Genomic DNA, 21,128 nt, shown 5'->3' with positions numbered 1-21,128 from the left:
AGGCAGGCATACTGTTCCTTCGTGCCCTGGCACTATGAGGTTATAGGCAGGCGTACAGTTCCTTCGTGCCCTGGCACTATGAGGTTATATGCAGGTGTACTGTTCCTTCGTGCCCCGCACTACGAGGTTAAAGGCAGGCGTACTGTTCCTTCGTGTCCTGGCACCATGAGGTTATAGGCAGGCGTACTGTTCCTTCGTGCCCTGGCACTGGCACTATGAGGTTATAGGCAGGCGTACTGTTCCTTCGTGTCCTGGTACTATGAGGTTATAGGCAGGCGTACTGTTCCTTCGTGTCCCGGCACTATGAGGTTATAGGCAGGCGTACTGTTCCTTCCTGTCCCGGCACTATGAGGTTATAGGCAGGCGTACTGTTCCTTCATGCCCTGGCACTATGAGGTTACAGGGAGGCGTACTGTTACTTCGTGCCCTGGCACTATGAGGTTATATGCAGGTGTACTGTTCCTTCGTGCCCCGCACTATGAGGTTAAAGGCAGGCATACTGTTCCTTCGTGTCCTGGCACCATGAGGTTATAGGCAGGCGTACTGTTCCTTCGTGCCCTGGAACTGGCACTATGAGGTTATAGGCAGGCGTACTGTTCCTTCGTGTCCTGGCACTATCAGGTTATAGGCAGGCGTACTGTTCCTTCGTGTCCCGGCACTATGAGGTTATAGGCAGGCGTACTGTTCCTTCGTGTCCCGGCACTATGAGGTTATAGGCAGGCGTACTGTTCCTTCGTGTCCTGGCACTATCAGGTTATAGGCAGGTGTACTGTTCCTTCGTGCCCTGGCAGTATGAGGTTAAAGGCAGGCGTACTGTTCCTTCGTGTCCCGGCACCATGAGGTTATAGTCAGGCGTACTGTTCCTTCGTGCCCTGGCACTGGCACTATGAGGTTATAGGCAGGCGTACTGTTCCTTCGTGCCCTGGCACTATGAGGTTACAGGGAGGCGTACTGTTCCTTCGTGCCCTGGAACTGGCACTATGAGGTTATAGGCAGGCGTACTGTTCCTTCGTGTCCTGGCACTATCAGGTTATAGGCAGGCGTACTGTTCCTTCGTGTCCCGGCACTATGAGGTTATAGGCAGGCGTACTGTTCCTTCGTGTCCCGGCACTATGAGGTTATAGGCAGGCGTACTGTTCCTTCGTGTCCTGGCACTATCAGGTTATAGGCAGGTGTACTGTTCCTTCGTGCCCTGGCAGTATGAGGTTAAAGGCAGGCGTACTGTTCCTTCGTGTCCCGGCACCATGAGGTTATAGTCAGGCGTACTGTTCCTTCGTGCCCTGGCACTGGCACTATGAGGTTATAGGCAGGCGTACTGTTCCTTCGTGCCCTGGCACTATGAGGTTACAGGGAGGCGTACTGTTCCTTCGTGCCCTGGCACTATGAGGTTATAGGCTGGCGTACTGTTCCTTCGTGCCCTGGCACATTTTGCTTTGGTCATCGGGCACACTTTGCTCTTTGTGAACAGGGATGTGTAGCTCAGGTGATCAGGTGCAGATCACTCTGGATATCATGCATCATAACCTGCTGATCAGGCGAAGCCTCTCCATGTGACTAAGCACAACTTGCCTTGGTGATCAGGTATACTCAGTATCCTGGTGATTTAACTCACACTGACCTGGTGATCACAGGAGGGGCCCTAGTGAGCAGTCGTTCACTACCCTGTAGATCAGTTACACACTGATTGTGCATCCAGGCCAAGCTGCCCCGGCAACTTTGTTGCTGGGATTGAAGGCTACTCGCTCGAATTAGAGAATTAAAACATGACCTTTTTTTTAAAGAGAAGATTACATTTTTGGAGCCGTGGTTATCAAAGCAATGAATGGTTTCCTTATGTTTCTGTCTGTTCATATTTATAGATTTTTCTCGAAAGAAGTCTGTCCATATTTTTTTGTAAAACGCCCGCAGCGTTTCAAGTAAACCCATTACAATCTCCTTCATTCTGCAGGTTTGATTTCCTTTACTTGTTGCAGCATTATGGCGAAATGCCTTTGTTTGAAGAAGCTCTGCAGGAACTGTTATGGGTTTACCATACCACACCCAACAGTGTAACAGGCATAGCTCTGTTTGCGTCTGTAGAAGGGAGAGCATCTGGTGCTAAAATGTCCCCCATCTGGGGGAAGGATAGCATCAACACTGACGTTGAAAGAGGGGAAATCATGGAAAAGATTAAAGTTCCCCAGTACAGTTATAAGACAAGATATGACACCAGGGAGTCAAAAATATCCAGTGTTTGTCCAGGGTGCTTGGGTACAGATATTTCTCCCCAAGTGACATAGAGAAGATTTAGTGCATTTTTAGTGCCTTGTCAAGTTCAAAGAGTGAGGTGTAAGGTAACTGTTCTGGACAATGGCCAACCTTGGAGTGCAGATGGGGCAGTCAAATGGAACTGCCCTGATTGTATTACAACTGTAAAATCTCACCCACTAATACAAATGATGATCTAGTGGTCTGCAGGAAGGTCCCGACTCGGCATCATGATTATGTTGTGGCTCGAGTAACTCTTTGTACCCACTGGCTCCCGCCTTGCTTTCTCATGGATCATTGGTGACCTGTACTTCAAAGGATTCCTTCCTTGCTATTCTGGTTTACACCCTGGTGCCCCTTACCCCGCCCCCCCTGTTAAAACTGTCCTTACAACCATATTTTCCCTATGGAATGAGATGTGTAATCATGTATGTTACCACGGTATGTTCCTGTGTTCCACGCACCCCTTATCCCTCTTACCTTTAGAATGTACCTTGGAATGCTGACAGCTTCTCGCCTCTCGGAACTGACTGGGCTGTTGGAGTTGGTGATGAACTGTAAAAAGACTGTACCCTTAAGAACGATAATGCATTATTTGCCTTTATCATAAAAAACTGTAAACATTGTGTGCCTAGCGGTACATTTTTGGGGCACAATTTTTGTAACTACTAACAAATACTGTACTACTTTGTATGCTGCATATTACTCAGAAGTAATATGATTATTCACTCCAACAAAACATGCACGTTCCTATGGAACAAGTGTGTAGTTAGTGAAAATCAGTGACACTCCATCAGTGAAATCGATGTACCTCACAGGAGAAGCACTGTTCATATGGTAGATTATGCCCCTTTGGATAGAATGGCAGACAGACTAAAGGCCCTGAGCAAAACACCATATTCAAAAACTAGCAATCACTGTTAATGTGTCAGTATTTGGCCAGGTTGAAATTGATGCCTATATAACCAGGATGTGCACATCAAGCACAAGACAATAACCAAAATGTGTGTGACTGTAGCTCAAATATTCCAAGGTCCTACAAATATATTTTAGAGCTCTGCTAAAATTCGAGGAGGCTGCTCAAATATTCCAGGATGTCAGAACTGATTACTGATGCGCAAATGGGCCTGGTGGCCGATATGCCAAGGATCCATTTACGGTCAGTCGGTGCAAATCCAGACAGACAACACTACCTTGATGTGGTATATCAACAAACAGGGAGGAGTATGGTCGTACCTTCTCTGCAGAGAGGCTCTGCGGCTCTGGTCCTGGGCTCAGGACCATCGGGTTTGTGTAGTGGCAAAACATTTGGCCAGAGTTCTGCATGTTTATGCGGTCAGTCTCAGTTGGTGGTTTTCAGCCAATCACGAGTGGCGTCTTCACCCAGAGGTAGTTTTTCATATCTTCCAGTTGAGGGGAACGCCTCAGATAAACTTGTTTGCCACTCAAGAGAACGTGCACTGCCCGTCATTCTGTAGCCTCCAATATCTGATGCAGGGGGCATTGGGGGAGGCGTTTCAGTTGAGTTGGAGAAACCGGCTTCTTTGCGCATTTCCCCCCATAACTTTGATTTCTCTAGTTCGGAGGATGATTTGCCAAGACCAGGCCCAAGTCCTATTAATAGCCCCAGATTGGCCAAGAAGAGTGTGGTACACAGACCTCTTTCACCTCTCGCTGTACTTTCTGCTCTGTCTCCCTCACAGGAGACCTCTTCTCACAGTCGCAGAAGCAGGTTCTACACCCCCACCTCCAGAGCCTGCACCTTCATGCCTGGAGATTGAACAAGGCAATCTGAGTTCTTGTCTTCCCCCTGAAGTGGTGGATGTTATTTTATCAGCCAGGCGGCACTCTACCAAAACTGTCTATGATGGCAGATGGGTAACATTTGTTAGTTGGTGTGAGGAGAGACACATCGACCCTTTAAAGGCCCATTTGTCTGATATTTTGGGGTTTTCTGTATCCTTAGCGCAACAAGGGTGCTCTGTGGCAACAGTAGTGGGCTATCTTGCCGCATTGTTGGCTTTCATTTGTCTTCCTAATCAACCCTCTTTGTTTAAGTTCTCTATAGTTATTAGATTCCTTAAGGGTTTAACAACCAGGTTTCCTTCCACTCCATTCGTTATGCCTCAGTGGGATTTAAATTTGGCATTAACTTTCTTGATGGGTTCACCATTTGAACCAATGCATAGTTGCCCATTGAGGCTTCTTTCTTTTAAAACAAATTTCTTAACAGCCATCACATCAGCTAGACGCGTGAGTGAGCTGCAAGCTCTTAGTGTAAAACCCCCTTACACTACCTTCCATGTGGTTAAGGTGGTTTTGAGAACCAGGGTGGCTTTCCTGCCTAAGGTAGTTACACCCTTCCATCTGGGGCAGTTTTTAACACTTCCATCTTTTATCCTCCTCCCCACCCATCAAAGGAGGAGGAAAGGCTTCAGAACTGCTGAACAGCTCTTCATTGGCTATATGGGCAAAATGAAAGGCAAAGCTGTCCACAAGAGGACTCTTTCAAGATGGGTAATTCTTTGCATCAAGATTTGTTACTCGCTAGCAAGTAAGGATCCTACTGAGGGCATTAGGGCTCATTCAGCCAGGGCCAAGTCACCCACTTATGCTTTAGCCAGGAGGGTGCTTGTTGTTGATATTTGCTAGGCACCGACTTGGACTTCCCTCCACACTTTTGTGAAACATTATTGTTTAGACTCGGACGTGAGGAGGGATGGCCATTTTGCCCGTTCTGTTCTCCAGGGCTTCTTGGTTTGAACATTCAGGCCCCCACCTCCGATTGAGGGACTGCTTTGGGATTCTAGTCATAAGGTGAGGAATCCACAGGTAGTTGTATCCATCAGAAGAACAAGTTACTTACCTTCGGTAACGCTTTTTCTGGTGTATACAGTAGCTACCTGTGAATTTCTCACAGACCCATCTGCCTCCCCGATCCTACCAACACTAGTTTAGGTTGTATTATTCTTGTATAAGAGAAAATACTTGTACATATTATTTTTTATAAGAGAATGCTTATTAGATTATGTATATATCCATATAAATATATATATATAAAACATATGTAGCTCAAGTTTTGCATATATATATATATATATATATATATATATATATATATATATATATTGAGTTGCACATGTTGTGCTTGTGAAAAAGCTTTTACAGTTGTATATGGGGTTTGTCTTTCAGTTAGCTTTCTGCCTTCCTGGGGAGATGTCCCAATGACTCTCAGGAAAGATAAAAATAGAAGCCTGCATTGGAGAGAGGTGTTTCCTCCCTATCACAGGAAGCCACACAGGTGTTGGCCCAAAAGGCAAGCTGCAAAGGAGAAGCCGCCTTTGAAGAGAAAATGGGTAACACTCAGGAGAGGGGCTGCCCTATTGTTTCAGTAGACAGGCCGGCACTTGGTACAAGGAAGGGGAAGCCAGTGTCAAACCGATTTTCCTGGGGCGTTTAGCCCCTTTGTAGCCTAACCCTCAGATTGGGCTTGAAAGCCCTACATGCCAGGAGAGGGGTGATGCCATATTAAAAGTGGGCAGAATGGTGCATCCTGGGATGCCCAGATGCCACACATTGCAGAAAGTGGTCAGCAGGTGGAAGGGAACCAGTTAGCCCAATGGCTGACAACCATATCCTGCCCTGAAAGCATTATCTGAGTATAAGTAGGATATCCCTGGCACCTCCGAACTCAGATCTCTACTAGACTGGAAGAAGGACCAAGGAAGGACTGCCTTGTTGCATCGTGGAACCAGCAAAGACAGCACTGTCATGCACTGCACCTGGTGGCTACCAAAGGAAAGGGGCTGTGCTTGCCATGTCCTGCTAAAGGAGAGGTCATCTCCAGAGCACAGCCAAAGCCAAGAGACTCCAATGGTCTGCTGAATGGCCTCCTGTTAGCAGCACAGGGACACAACAGCTCAAGAAGCCTGCTAGGGCAAGTTGTTAGCTTAAAGTTGTCAACCCGCTGCCAACCACTGGCGTGGAGCACCAGGGGCCAGGACCCCAACACACAAAGTTGCACCTGAGTTTGCTGAGCCTGGGAGTGCTGTTGAAAAGCAGCTGGGACCCCCAGAGGACAAGTTACCGACACAGGAAGGATTGACCATTGACCCCAATACTGAGTGACTGGTAGTCTAGGGGAGATTGGACTTCTGCCAGCACTGAGATGACTTCAAGGGATTTCAACCCTGTGACCAGGATCACCTTACCCCCTGAATGGACCAAAGAGTAGTGGCAGCAAGACCTCCATCAACCACATCTTAAGCATCCTTCATCACCTGTATCAGGACCTCTTCCGTAGGAAAGCCCTGCAAAGAATTAAAGTGCCTGGAACTGACTGAAGACTTCTTCACCTGCTGAGGTAACTGTTTCTGAGGACCTTGCTGGTCCACTGATGGGCTCCCTACTGGAGTTGGTCACCTAAAGTGACTCCAAAAGACTGCATTACAGGTAACTCAAACTTTTTACTGACAAAATTTCTAAGTGTCAAATTTGTTGAATTTGCCAGTGTTTGTTCGTAGTTGAGTGAATTACTTTGATTTACTATAACTTGTAAATTCTATATCTCCTGAACCCTCCTGTGGATATTTTACATTCAGGTGTCTGAAAATACAGTCCATTTTTAGAAAGTGGTGTCGGATTTCTTAAGTGTCTTGTCTACTTCTTCTAAAATTGTTTTGGTGCTGCTTAAATGCTTCACACTTGTTCCTTTGTGTAAGTCTTGCTGCTTGGAGCCACAGCTATACAGTGTTGAGCTGAAGGTTTGACAAACGAAAACTAAGGGTCCTAAAGGGTTTGGTAAGTGCATTGCATGGTGAGGTCACACAACCACACCATGTAATACACCCCATTTCCTCACATTCATGAATTATAAGAAATGTAAAAATATGTATTTATAGCTAAAACGCAACTGCTTCCCACCTTTTCACTGCTCACTTTCATCTGCTCCCAGTTACGGCGCATATTGAAGAATCCGAGTTTTGACCTGGAAAATTACTTGTTGGACTATGGAAGTCACCTGGAGCATGAGCCCTTATCTCAAGGTACGTGTTTCCTGTGAACCACCATTATACTGTAGCGTCGAGAAGAAACGGAGGTCCATCGATCACTTTGAGATTTTTCTATTAGAGACCCCCACTCCTTAGTGAATGCTTTAAGAATATTATGGACATAATTTTGGGAGTTTTCTTACACCCACAGTTTCCCAGTTGTCTGGTCTCCAGCATTTGTCCCGGCAGAAATTAGGAGCACTTTCATGAACCAACATATTTCCTCAGGTCTCACCAAGGAACAAATGTAATGGCAATCTTGGGCATAGTTGTAATTGGAAGGGGAATCGTTAAAGAGTGATTTTGGTTTGTTGCTGGGACTACATCCCCCTCCCTCTTACGACTCTTTGGTTGGCCTCTTATCAGTTTCTGTGTGATTCTAGTCATATTTATAATAATGTAAGCAGGCATAGAGAGCTCAAATGTGGCTGCAAAGCAACAGAACACAATGTGGAGGAGTCTGGGGTTGGTTTTAAGTCGAGGTGGGGATATGTTGTATTCATCAGAGTTAGGTGGATAGATTGTATGATAGAAGCATGAATACCTAAAGCACGCATGCCCTAACACCCCACCCCTTAAAACAGCACCCCCCCCCCCGCCATGGGGCATAATCCCCCCAGCCCTGAGACCTAAAACGGATCACACTCTGCACCTAAAACTACCCCGACTCACCGCCTAATGCCTAAAACCTTGCCCCATACTTAAAACTACCCCAACCCAGCCCCCTACCCTGAGCATCAAAACTGTCCACAGCCCTGCAAACTGCCCCTTCCCCCAGCCCTGAACTCTAAAACCCTACCCCAACCCTTTTAACTATCCCAGCCCTCCAGCCCAGAGCCCTAAAACCCTGCCCCAGCCCTCACAACTACTCGATTCCCCCCGCCGTGAACCCTAAAATCCTCTCCTACCCCTAATAACTAAACTATCCTGACCCCCCACCCACCTTAAGCCCTTAAAAAAAAAAGTATCCCAACCCTCTTACCTCACCCCTAATAACGAAACTACCCCGACCACCCCACCCGCCCTGACCCCACCCCTGCCCTTATAAACTAAACTACCCCAACACTGATAAGGTGTTGCATGAAGAATGGTATCCTGAGCTGAAGCAGAGGTCAGAGGACAGCCTTCCACGTGCATGGAGTAGTAGCTGAAGGGCCGAGTTTCTTTCTGTCACTGAGCCTCTTAATAGAAGATGCAGAATGTGTTGAATGGGGTTGTGGTGAGAAGTGGGCCCACTAAAAATATCTAGTTTAAATGTTAGTATGCTGAATTTTCTAAGGTATTCGACTCGATGTGCCACAGCATGTACTTGCCTTGGATACCGGCGAATAGAGAATTGTTTACCTCAAAGATCAGTGCTTGAACTGCCATTCTAATGCCCTTTTCGGAAAGGAAGGCCTCACTTTCTGGGGCAGGGATGCTTGTTGATGCCTTGCAAGGTTCGTGAGTGTTGTGAGTTGTAAAAGTGTTAGTCACCGTAGGATTTTCTCTACTGTTTGTAAGAGCTAGAATATCTCCCACAACACGTTTTACATACAATAACGTATAAATTTGAAAGGTGCAAAATTGTGCAGCATTGCTTCTTTTTATATCCAGCCAAACTCCAGAGAGATCAGTACATTTGACTGAAAACTCTGTTATATAACATTATAGGGTATGTTTAAAGCATACATGCTGACCTTGTACACATTGATCTAAAACAAGTGCACGCTGCACATGCCCCTTTCATAACTTTGGAAGAGTACACTATACCATCATTCTCAAACATTTTCTGCCTTTTTACATTTTATTTTAGCCTCAAAGAGCAAGTTTTTTTTTTTTTTTGCTTTAAATGTTTGTATTCTGTTACCTTTTGCCATCCTTTTTTCCTGAAAAACTTTTTTTCCTAGGTATTTTCATGAGGGTGTTTCACATCCTTTTCCCTTTGAATCAGCAATTGGCAAACGTTCAGCCTGCAAATGTAATATCTCAATAGCACATGGCTAGGGGTGGGTGGAACTGCACCATGGAATTCATTCTGTGGAATTCCACAGAGTTACATGAAAATGCAGCAAGATTCTGCAGAGTTCTGCAAACGGGTGGAAATCGAACGTTGCCCTGCTTGTGCTGATTTTTAGCGCTGGGAGCTCATTCCATGCTGAAAAGTCAGTGCGAACACACCACAGGGCTCGCTTAAGGGCCCTTCTTCTCTAGTTGGCTTGGCTGCAGCTTGAGTAGACTTTATACTCGAGCAGCTGTTTTTCACCACAAACAGTTGCAACCGTCCACGTTGCTAGGGGATGCCAATGCTAGTTTGTAGAGTTGTGCGTTAAAAAAAACTCCACCATGGGGCATTTATTTGAATTTGGATGGAACTCTGCGTTAACAAGCGAAACGCAGTGACCAAAATTCTGCCAACTCCACTGGTGTAGTGAAATGTATTGCTCGCTCCTACACATGACCATGAAGTCTGTATGGTTTGTTTTCCTGTCTTATGCACCAATAGCACTGCGATATTCGTAGAAAAATGTAATGTTGGAGACTGAGGGATAGGGAAACTAGGTGAGACTGGCTAACCTATCCACAAAGAGAGGGTCAGGTTCCGTTGTGCCAATTCACTTCCTGAAGTCACAGCAACTCTCAGTCATTGTCAGAGCTGTCAACATTATGATGATGTTCTTCGAGATGTTTTACGTCAAAGCATTTGATGTTGAGGCATCTCATGTGTCAGTGTCGAGGGGGTCAGAGTTTTCTGGGCAGAATTTGAGGGACCAATTGATATTGAAAGACATTTCAGCCTTCGGATAGTCCATGTCTCCATCTGTAACAAGAGCAAGTTTGCCTTTTTTTTTGTGGAAACTTTTGGAAGAGGATTCTTCTGCCATTTGCACCATAAGCCAGAGGCCACTTTTATATGGATGATGTCATCATCATTCCAATTTCTGAATATGACACAACTGTGCAGAAGTACAATGCATCTACATCTTTGTAGGAGAGTACCATCTTGCCTGGCGTGTTACCCCCATTTTTACTTGTGTGTCAGTTTGTTTTTGCCTGTCTCACTGGGATCCTGCTAGCCAGGACCCCAGTGCTCATAAAGTGTCCCCTGTATGTGTTCCCTGTGTGGTGCCTAACTGTATCACTGAGGCTCTGCTAACCAGAACCTCAGTGTTTATGCTCTCTCTGCTTTTAAAATTGTCACTGCAGGCTAGTGACCATTTTCACCAATTCTGATTGGCACACTGGAACACCCTTATAATTCCCTAGTATATGGTACCTAGGTATCCAGGGTATTGGGGTTCCAGGAGATCCCTATGGGCTGCAGCATTTCTTTTGCCACCCATAGGGAGCTCTGACAATTCTTACACAGGACTGCCACTGCAGCCTGAGTGAAATAATGTCCACATTATTTCACAGCCATTTTACACTGCACTTAAGTAACTTATAAGTCACCTATATGTCTAACCCTCACTTAGTGAAGGTTGGGTGCAAAGTTACTAAGTGTGAGGGCACCTTTGCACTAACCAAGGTGCCCCCACATTGTTCAGGGCAAAGGGACTTTGTGAGTGCGGGGACACCATTACACGCATGCACTACATATAGGTCAATACCTATATGTTGCTTCACAATGGTAACTCCGAATATGGCCATGTAACATGTCTAAGATCATGGAATTGTCCCCCATTGCAAATCTGGTATTGGGGTGCCAATCCAATGCATCCCTGGGGCTCCAGCATAGACCCCGAGTACTGACAAACTAGCTCTCTGGGGTTTTCTCTGCAGCTGCTGCCAACCCTCAGACAGGTTTCTGCCCTCCTGGGGTCTGGGCAGCCCAGGCTCTGGAAATGCTTTGAAGGGCACAGATGGCGCCCTCCTTGCATAAGCCAGTCTACACCGGTTCAGGGTTCCCCCAGCCCCTGCTCTGGCACGAAACTGGACAAAGGAAAGGGGAGGTACAACTCCCCTGTCCATCACCACCCCAGGGGTGGTGCCCAGAGCTCCTCCAGTGTGTCCCAGACCTCTGCCATATTGAATGCAGAGGTGTGAGGGCACAATGGAGACCTCTGAGTGGCCAGTGCCAGCAGGTGACGTCGGAGACCCTTCCTGATAGGTGCTTATCTGGTTAGGTAGCCAATCCTCCTCTGAGGGCCATTTAGGGTCTCTCCTGTGGGTTTCTCTTCACATAACGAATGCAAGAGCTCACCAGAGTTCCTCTGCATCTCCCTCTTCGACTTCTGCCAAGGATCGACCGGTTACTGCTCCAGGACGCCTGCAAAACCGCAACAAAGTAGCAAGACGACTACCAGCAACATTGTAGCGCCCAATCCTGCTGGCTTTCTCGACTGTTTCCTGGTGGTGCATGCTCTGAGGACTGTCTGCCTTCACCCTGCACTGGAAGCCAAGAAGAAATCTCCTGTGGGTCGACAGAATCTTCCCCCTGCTAACGCAGGCACCAAACTTCTGCATCACCGGTCCTCTGGGTCCCCTCTCATCTTGAAGAGCGTGGTCCCTGGAACACAGGAGCTGGATCCAAGTGACCCCGACAGTCCAGTGGCCCTTCTGTCCAAATTTGGTGGAGGTAAGTCCTTGCCTCCCCACGCCAGACAGTAATCCTGTGTACTGCATGATCTGCAGCTGCTAGGGCTTCTGTGCACTTTTGCAAGGAATCCTTCGTGCACAGCACAGTCCAGGTCCCCAGCACTCTGTCCTGCATTGCTCAACTTGCTGACTTGACCACCGACTTCGTGGGACCCTCTTTTGTTGTGTTTAGACGACCGCCGTGCTCAGATTTCTTGAACGCCTGTCACATTAGACAAACAGGAAAGTGATCTGCATAAAGAGAGGAAGCTAACACTTCCTGGTTTTTTTAACAAGTATTTCCTTAAAACTGTTTCAGTATTCACATCACACTGATGGATCAAACATTAAAAAAACAATATGATGATTATGCAGTAAATACAAGTTAGATATTAGCCAAATATTAGTGCCGACAAGTATTCCATACCAATAGAATGCACTCCTAGTGTCTATCCAACCTATCTGTGAATGACACAATCGTCCTGGTGGGTGCAGTAGCAATTTATATCCCTTCGTCATCATTTCACAAAGAGGGCTAGGGAAAATATTAAGACCTGCAGGGGTTATTTCCCCAAGATTAAACCACTGTACTGACTAACTGGAGAAAAAAGAAAGTATGAGAGAAAAAGAAGAAAGACTAAACAAAGGCCCTCATTATGACATTGGCCGTAAATCCCACTTACCGCCATGCCGACTGTCGCCAACATAACGCCGCCGCTGTGGATAACCGCCAATCATATTATGACACGCACATACCAATCCATCACTATACAGCCACACACACGTCTGCCAGCCGAAAGGTCAGTGATAAACCGCTGGTAGCAAAACCCACACCGTTACGGCAACAGAACTACGCCCATCACATCATGGCCCATAAATTACTGTGGCGGACATTCAGTGGCGGTAAACCATTGGCGGGACATACTGCCGCACTCAAAATACACACACTCAAACAAAACTACACCACATTGGACAATTCAAACTACACACACCTGACACCCATACACAGCACCACACCCACACACCCACACCACTATAAAACACCCACCCACAATACCCACATCCCTTTACAACTAGAAAGAATTGCCACCAGAGAGAGATACAGCAAGAGCACCCACACCACCAGAGCCACATAACACCATCACCTATACACCATCCACGCACCTTACATCACACACCCAAACACATCACCCCACACACCCTCATCCACACCACTCACACTACACCCATGGCATTACAACGACACCCCAGGTTCTCAGAGGAGGAGCTAAGGGTCATGATGGAGGAAATCATCTTGTTAGAGCCACAGCTATTTGGATCACAGGTGCAGCAGACATCCATTGCTAGGAAGATGGAGCTATGGTGGAGAATCGTGGACAGGGTCAACGCCGTGGGACAGCACCCCAGAACAAGGGATGACATCAGGAAGAGGTAGAACAACCTACGTGGGAAGGTGCGTTCCGTGGCAGCAAGACACCAACCAGCTGTACCTAGGACTAGCGGTGGACCCCCACCTCCTCGCCCACAACTAACAACATGGGAGGAGCAAGTCTTGGCAATCATGCATCCTGAGGGCCTGGCAGGAGTAGAAGGAGGACTGGCTCTGGTAAGTCAAATCTCTATTACTATCACCCCCCCCCTACCTGCATCTCATCACAAACCCCAACCCTTACTCTCACTCCCATCACTTCACCGCCTCCCACATACCCCACCATCATAACCCAATCATCCCAATACCAAGCCCTGCATGCAACACCAATGCATAGACACCCCTCACAGACCTGCATGGACACCTATCACCACTGCATGCACACTGGAGAGAATCACCTACCCCACCAAATAGCAACTCACACAAAGGCAAATCTGCCAGGGCAACAACAACCATAGAGGGCAACACACCCATGCACAATATGTCACACGCAGAAACAATAATACTGCATTCACATCCCCACAGGTACCCCAGCCAATGTCACCGGAGAAGAAGTGCCAGCAACATCCAACCCTGCCCCCAGAAGAGGCCCACAGTGATGACAGCAGCTCTGCTCGCCTGGATCTGGATGACCAACCTGGCTCATCATGGATCTCCGTACAGTCGGTTACCCAGGCACAGTCACAAACCACCACAGAGCCTCCCCCCCTCAGGAAACACCACCATAGCACCCACCCAGCAGGCCCATACCTCTGTCCCCAGGACACGTCAAACAGCAGTGTGTCCACCACTACAGAGACCCCAGGCGACCCCACAAACAAAGGACGATCAGGGACCTGGGGTCAGTGGCAGTGGGCACATGGTTCAGGGGACAGAGGCACAGGACAACAGGGAAGCTGGGAGGACTGCTGTGCGACAGGGGTAGGACAGGCCCAGGGAACTGACTCTCCAGGAGGCACTCACTGTGATCCTTGGAGCATACCAACATTCCCAGGAGACGATGGGCCAGATACTGGACAAGTTGCAGGAGAACATGCGGCTGCTGGAGGGACAGTACTTGGGGATCAGGGAGGACTTGAAGGACATCAACACCACCCTGGTCTCCATTGCAGGGGTGCTGGCAGACATGGCCAACACTATGAGGGAGTCAGTGGCACACCACTGGGTCCCTGACACTAGCCAAACTGATGAACAGTCCTCCACCTCCGCTGCCGCTAGTGGACAGGGGGCCCCACCACAGGAGTAACAGGCCACCAGCAACCCTCCCCCTGCAGAAGGAGAACCACCCCACAAACGTTCCTTGCGATCCAGGCAGAAGCCAGACACTATTGTCAAGACCCCTGCCAGGAAATAAGACTCTCCTGATTGCCACCCTTGTGTCCCACTCTGTCACCCTGTCCACCTTGAAGTGCCATTGCTTCCCTTCCTATCCCCCCTTGGACAATGCACCTGTGATACAAATAGACTGCACTCTATCCTGGACTTTCCTCCATCATCAACCCAGCCCATTCCACTACCCCCTCTACTTCTTAGCACTTAAATAAACACCCTTTGAAAAAATACAAGTATGGAGTATGTCAAGTGATTTAAGTATGTATTCGTTTTTCCAGGTTTAAGCATTTCAATTCAACTTTACAGTAATGTATACATAGGACAGACCTATGGTTGGCTGCAGTCAACACACCAGGAGCGATAGTGGGGCACAAATATCTGCAAATAGAGATGCCAAATGGTACAGTGAGTGGCCATAGAAGTGGGAAAAACAGCCTGCCAGTGACAATGTCAAACACACAACTGTCAATTAAATGTGAAGTTACACTGTCTTACCTGTGTGTCATTGGAAGTACTGATGAATTATTGCACTTCTGCTGTCCTCATCCTCATCCTCTGCCTCCTCATCTTCACTGTCCACAGGGTCCACTGCTGCCACATGGCCACCTCCAGCCTCCTCCTCCTGCAGAAAAGGCACCTGGCGACGCAAGGCAAGGTTACATACAGCATGCTATGATGATCTGGCAGACCTTCTTAGGTGAGTAGCACTCCACTTAGATGGAGGCAACGAAAGCTGGCCTTCAGGAGGTCAAAGGTCCTCTCTATAATTCTTCTTGTTCGCCCATGTGCCTCATTGTAACGTTCCTCTGCCCTTGTCCTGGGATTCCTCACAGGGGTCAGTAGCCATGAGAGGTTGGGGTAACCAGAGTCACCTGCAAATATCGAGGGACAACTGTTAGCCACACACTAACCCTTACGGCCCACACCATACTCATACACCAACATATACTGGGTGGGAACCAGGGCTCACCAATAAGCTGCACCCTGTGCCTCTGGAGTTGAGCCATCACATTTGCGATGCTGCTATTCCTCAGGATAAAGGCATCATGCACCAACCCAGGATATTTTGCATTGACGTGGGAGATGTACTGGTCCGCCAGCACACCATCTGTACATTCATGGAGTGTAATCTCTTTCGATTTCTGAACACCTGTTCATTTCACCAGAGGGGGAGTGGTGGGGGGAGTAAACAAATGCAATATGTGTTCAATCAATTGCCCCAATAACGTTGGGGATATGTCCCATTGCATAGAAATCAGCTTTCACACTGTGGCCAAATCCTCCACCTGGGGGAAAACGATGTAGGTGCACATGTGTTTAATCAGGGCAGACAACACTCTGGTCAGCACTATTAGGAACATTGGCTGAGACATTCCTGCTGCCAAGCCCACTGTCACTTGGAAGGAGCCAGGAAATGGAGCACTGATAGCACTTGCACAAGAGGGTGGATCCCGGTGGGGTGATGGATAGGAGAGTTTAGGTCAGGATCCAATTGGGCACACAGCTCTGTGATTGTGGCCCTGTCCAGTCTATAGGTGAGGATAATGTGCCTGTCCTCCATTGTTGCAAAGTGCACCACAGGTCTGTTCACGGGGGTATGTCTCCATCTCCTATTCATCCGCAGCGGTTGCAATCTATGGGGCAAAATGGTGAGCAGCTGGTCATTATCTCTTAATTCCAACCACTACAGTTCAATGTATGTTGTGATTGTAACAGTATTTTGTTGGAGATGTCCAAATGGTGCATTTGTGTACTGTGACGCAGTTAAGATCCATGCCCCCCCGCCTGTCATGTATGGAGGGACAGGTGGAAATAAGGTAATTCCGCTGACGTTGTGCGCTGTTGCGGGAGCCAGTCGAAAACCACAGTGCAACTCCTCATTGGTTAACATTGGGCCCTATGGGGTACAGCGGCCAATGGTGATGTACGCCGGCGGTGATGGTATGCACAGCCGCGGATGTGACCGCCATTTTCTATCTGTTCACTCACTTGCTACCTGACCTTCAACAGGAGAGGACCTACACTGCATGTGCTGCTGTGATCTGTGTCTGGAACTGACCATGGCTCGTGTGACTGGGGAAAGGGCCCCTGCCTTCACCTCAGCAGAGTTGGAGAGACTGGTGAATGGGGTCCTACCCCAGTACCAAATGATGTATGGACCTTCAGACTGACAGGTGAGTACACCGTGAGTACGATTCATGGTGCGTGATTGCATGGAGTGCTGTGTGTGAAGGCCTCATGTAGGGGGCTATGTCCGTGCTAATGGGGATGGGAAGGGGCATGGTGGGCCATGAGTATAACAGGCAGGACGATCGAACAAATACCTTTCCGTGTGTCCATTTCCCTGTAGGTCAGCGCCAATCAAAAGAAGGGTATATGGCGGGCCATTACCAAGGACGTGCGGACCCTGGGGGTCTACGGCAGGCAGAGCACCTACTGTCGGAAACGGTGGGAGGATCTGAGACACTGGGCACGAAGGACCACGGAGACCCAGCTGGGGATAGCCTCCCAACGAGGAAGAGGTACCCGTCGAACCCTGACCCCACTGATGGCCCGCATACTGGCGGTGGCCTAATCGGAGCTGGATGGGCACTTGGGGGCATCACAGCAGCCAGAAGGGGGTGAGTACAGTGCCCCAATATACAACTTGCGCCTGGTGGGGTGGGATCCGTGTGGGGGGTGTGGGCCCTTTGGGTGCCCCTAGGCCAGGCTTGGTATTGCAGGGTTGGTTCCATGTTGGGCAGGGTTCTGATGTGAAAGTACTCCAACCAAGCTAGTAGGCATCCACTACTGGGCAGGGGTCTGTGGGTCTTAGGTATGTTACAATTGGCGTCCCTATCTATGGCCTGTGACCAGCATTGTGAGTGGTAGTGCATTGCCTAGTGCGTAGGGTTGTTCCCTGTGTGTGAATGTGTTGTGTACGCCAACTGTGGAGCTGTTAGCACCATTGACCAAGTGTATTCTTTGTGTCTCCCCCACCCTTTTGTTTTGTCACCCTGTCCTTATGTGCATTAGCATTATCTGGCGGAGGAGCAGAGGCACCGGGAGCGGAGGGAGCTGCATCCTACTGGACCCAGGATGCAGAATCCACCGACAGTGAGGGCACCAGTGGGACAGAGGGCGAGGGGAGCACCACGGCATAGACAGGAGGGGACAGTTCGGACATGGATTCCTCCTCCGATGGAAGCCCCCTGGTGGTGGCGGACACCTCTGTGCCCACCCCAGCTACAGCCACCACCCCCGTACCAGCAATGCCCTCCCAGCAGCCCCTCAGCGAGTTTCCCGTGCCCACTCACCCTGAAGGGTGGGCATCTCCTTTGCCCCAGGCACCTCACCCCCTGCCCTAGTTAGCCCTGCTGCCCTGAGTGAGGAGGCTATTGACCTACTGCGATCCATCTCTGTTGGGCAGTCAACCATTGTGAATGCCATCCAGGGGCTGGCAGCCCAAATGCAACAGACAAATGCATTCCTGGAGGGCATTCACACTGGCATTCACACTGGCATGGCGGCCCAACATAGATCAGTCCAGGCTCTGGCCTCCTCTATGATGGAAGCCATTGTCCCTGTTTCTAGCCTCCCCCTCCAACTTCCTCTACCCAATCCCATTCCCCTCCACCCCAACCTATTCCAAGCTCACAGTCAGACGAGCATGTACCCAGGACTACACATAAGAGTGGACATGGCAAACACAAGCACCACACTTCATCCCACAGGCACTCACACAAACACCATCCAGAATCAGACATACCAACATCCACTGCCTCCACTGTGGCCCCCTCCTCCTCAACGTCCACCTCCCTCCCAGTTTGTCTCCTCTCACACCTGCATGCACTAAATCCTCATCCACTACCCCCATCACCAGCACACCTAACAGCACACGCCCCTCACTGGCAGTCACAACCCCCACTTCCATGCACACATCCCCTGTGCCCTCTTCCACTGGGTCTGTGCTCCCTCCTCCTAAAGTACACAAATGGACACCCAACAGCCATCAACCTCACAACAACATCCAGCCCATGCACCTGCACCCAAACACAGCAGACAGACACCTCCAACCACCACTCCCTCTTCCTCCACTCCCAAACCATCTCCCGATTCCCGTCCCCATGTCCCTAAGCAGCTTAACCTCTCCACCATTGACCTCTTCCCTCCCCCTCCCCCCGTCCCTCACGTCAGGCCAGGGCGGTCAAATCCCAGGGAAGCACCTCAGCCACCCAGTCCACAGGCACAGAAATGTCCGCAGCTACTCCAGGTGCGAGAGGATTCTAGGCACCAGTCAGCCACCCTGAAAGGGTGCCTGCACCAAGTGCTGCAAGGAAGGGCAAGGAGGCTCCCACAGCTGCTGCAAGGAAGGGCAAGGAGGCACCCCCAGCTGCTGAAAGGAAGGGCAAGGAGCAATCCTCGGCTGCTGAAAGGAAGTGCAAGGAGCAGTCCCCAGCTTCTGCCAAAAGGAGCAAGGAGCCAGCCCCTGATGCTAGCAGGAAGGGCAAGGGGCCTGCACCAGCAGGCAGAAAGGACAAGGGGCTTGGTGCTGGGACTCAATCGGAGCCCCCACCACCAACCATGGTGGTTCAGCCATTCGATGCTGCAGGGGAAGGGCTGGAGCCTCCCCCCACCACTGCAAGCTCACCAGCAGCACCACTACTGCCACCACTGAGCAGCCGGCACCGCTGGCGGACAGTGTGTAGTCCTGCGTCCAGGGGCTGTTGTGCGGCCTGGCCCCAGCAAATCCTGTGGGTCTGACACCCGGGTGAGAGACTGTGACCTTGCACTACCCGCGATCTGCATCACAGGGCACAAAGCTCCCTCCAGAACCAGTGGAAAAGCCATCCACTCACCCTATCCTCCCCAAGATGAAGCTCACTGGGCACAGTGCCCCCTCCAGAACCAGTGGAAGAAGCCATCCACTCACCCCATCCTCCCCAGGATGAAGCTCACTGGGCACAATGCCCCTTCCAGAACCAGTGGAAGAAGCCATCCACTCACCCCATCCTCCCCAGGATGAAGCTTATTGGGCACAATGCCCCCTCCAGAACCAGTGGAAGAAGCCATCCACTCACCCTATCCTCCCCAGGATGAAGCTCAATGGGCACAGTGCCCCCTCCAGAACCAGTGGAAGAAGCCATCCACTCACCCCATCCTCCCCAGGATGAAGCTCACTGGGCACAATGCCCCTTCCAGAACCAGTGGAAGAAGCCATCCACTCACCCCATCCTCCTGAGTATGAAGCTCACTGGGCACAATGCCCCTTCCAGAACCAGTGGAAGAAGCCATCCTCTCACCCCATCCTCCCGAGTATGAAGCTCACTGGGTACAATGCCCCCTCCAGAACCAGTGGAAGAAGCCATCCACTCACCCCATCCTCCCCAGGATGAAGCTCACTGGGCACAATGCCCCCTCCGGAACCAATAGTAGAAGTCACCCACTTGAGAGACTGTGGCCTTGCACTTCCCAGGATCAAGCACAGGGCATATAGCCCCCTCCAGGACCAGTGGCGTTGTACCATCTTCCGGTTGAGGTGCCCCCCCCCTTTATCCGTCTCCCTGAGGTGCCTGCCTATTTTCGACCTGATGCCCCTGCAGTGTTCTCTCTGTGTTGTTGCAGGAGTAAGGTGGGGCCTTGGACTATGTGATGTGGCCCTGTGGCCCACGGACATTTAGGACTGGGCAGTGTCCCTACATTTGTAAATATGTATATACTTTTTTAATTTGATGCACGTATTTATACTATTTTATCTTATTACACTCACTTCAATCAATTTGTTTTGTCCTTGCATTATTCCTGAAGGGTACAGGGTGTATATGTAATGTTACTGCATCTGGTTCTCTGTATGGTGTTGGGGGTGGGGGTGTTGCATGTGTGTGTCATTCTCTTTTTCCTACTCTGTGTGCTAGGTGGCGGTACTCACCGTGGTCGTCTTCGCCGGCCATGGTGTTCGTAATGGAGCAGAAGGTAAAAGAGCATGGGAAAGACATCCAACTCGGGCTCCATGGCGGCGTGGTTGTTCCCTGAGTCTCCACAGGTGAGTCATTTCCCTTCTGTGCAGTGTTTCCGCCAGACTTTTGATGTTGTTGGTACCGCCTCGGAAAAGGTGGCGGATTGGTGTCTCATAATACAGAGGGCGGAACATTGTCTTCCACCTGGCTGTGGTCGGGTACCACTGCGGTGCTTGTTGGTTTCGCCCTGGCAGTCGGTGCGTTGAAGTAGCTGTCTGTCTGAGCGGTTTCCGCTGTGGTCATAATTTCATATTTATTACCGCCGGCCTGTTGGCAGTATTACCACCACTTTATCACCGACCGCCAGGGTCGTAATGAGGGCCAAAGAGGCTTAGCTAAAAAAAAACATCCATTTTAAATGACAAATTCCCCTTCCCCAAAGGTGGCATTTTTCATCTCCAGTTTGGTTTGCTTGTGTCATACACCTGGGGTTTTCTTAGTGGTATAATGTATATCCCTTGACAGGAGACGAAGATCTCTGGTCATAAACTTGGCAACCAGGGGCTGGTACAACAC

The 21,128-nt window shown here is 49.5% G+C and overlaps 1 protein-coding gene across 1 annotated transcript in view; it reads left to right on the top strand.

Annotated features, from left to right (window-relative positions):
* The window catches only part of ADCY10 (adenylate cyclase 10), a 1,855,427-nt gene that overhangs the window by 523,679 nt on the left and 1,310,620 nt on the right, over positions 1-21,128 (top strand). The window contains exon 6 of the mRNA XM_069226523.1: positions 7,202-7,292. Within this exon, the coding sequence (XP_069082624.1) occupies positions 7,202-7,292 (91 nt within the window). The remainder of the gene's footprint in view (positions 1-7,201; positions 7,293-21,128) is intronic.

The sequence above is a fragment of the Pleurodeles waltl genome, chromosome 3_2 (assembly GCF_031143425.1).
Source record: "Pleurodeles waltl isolate 20211129_DDA chromosome 3_2, aPleWal1.hap1.20221129, whole genome shotgun sequence".
NCBI classification, from domain to species: Eukaryota; Metazoa; Chordata; class Amphibia; order Caudata; family Salamandridae; genus Pleurodeles; species Pleurodeles waltl.
Note: the sequence above shows the minus strand (reverse complement) of the source record. Positions and strands in the feature narration are given on the sequence as shown.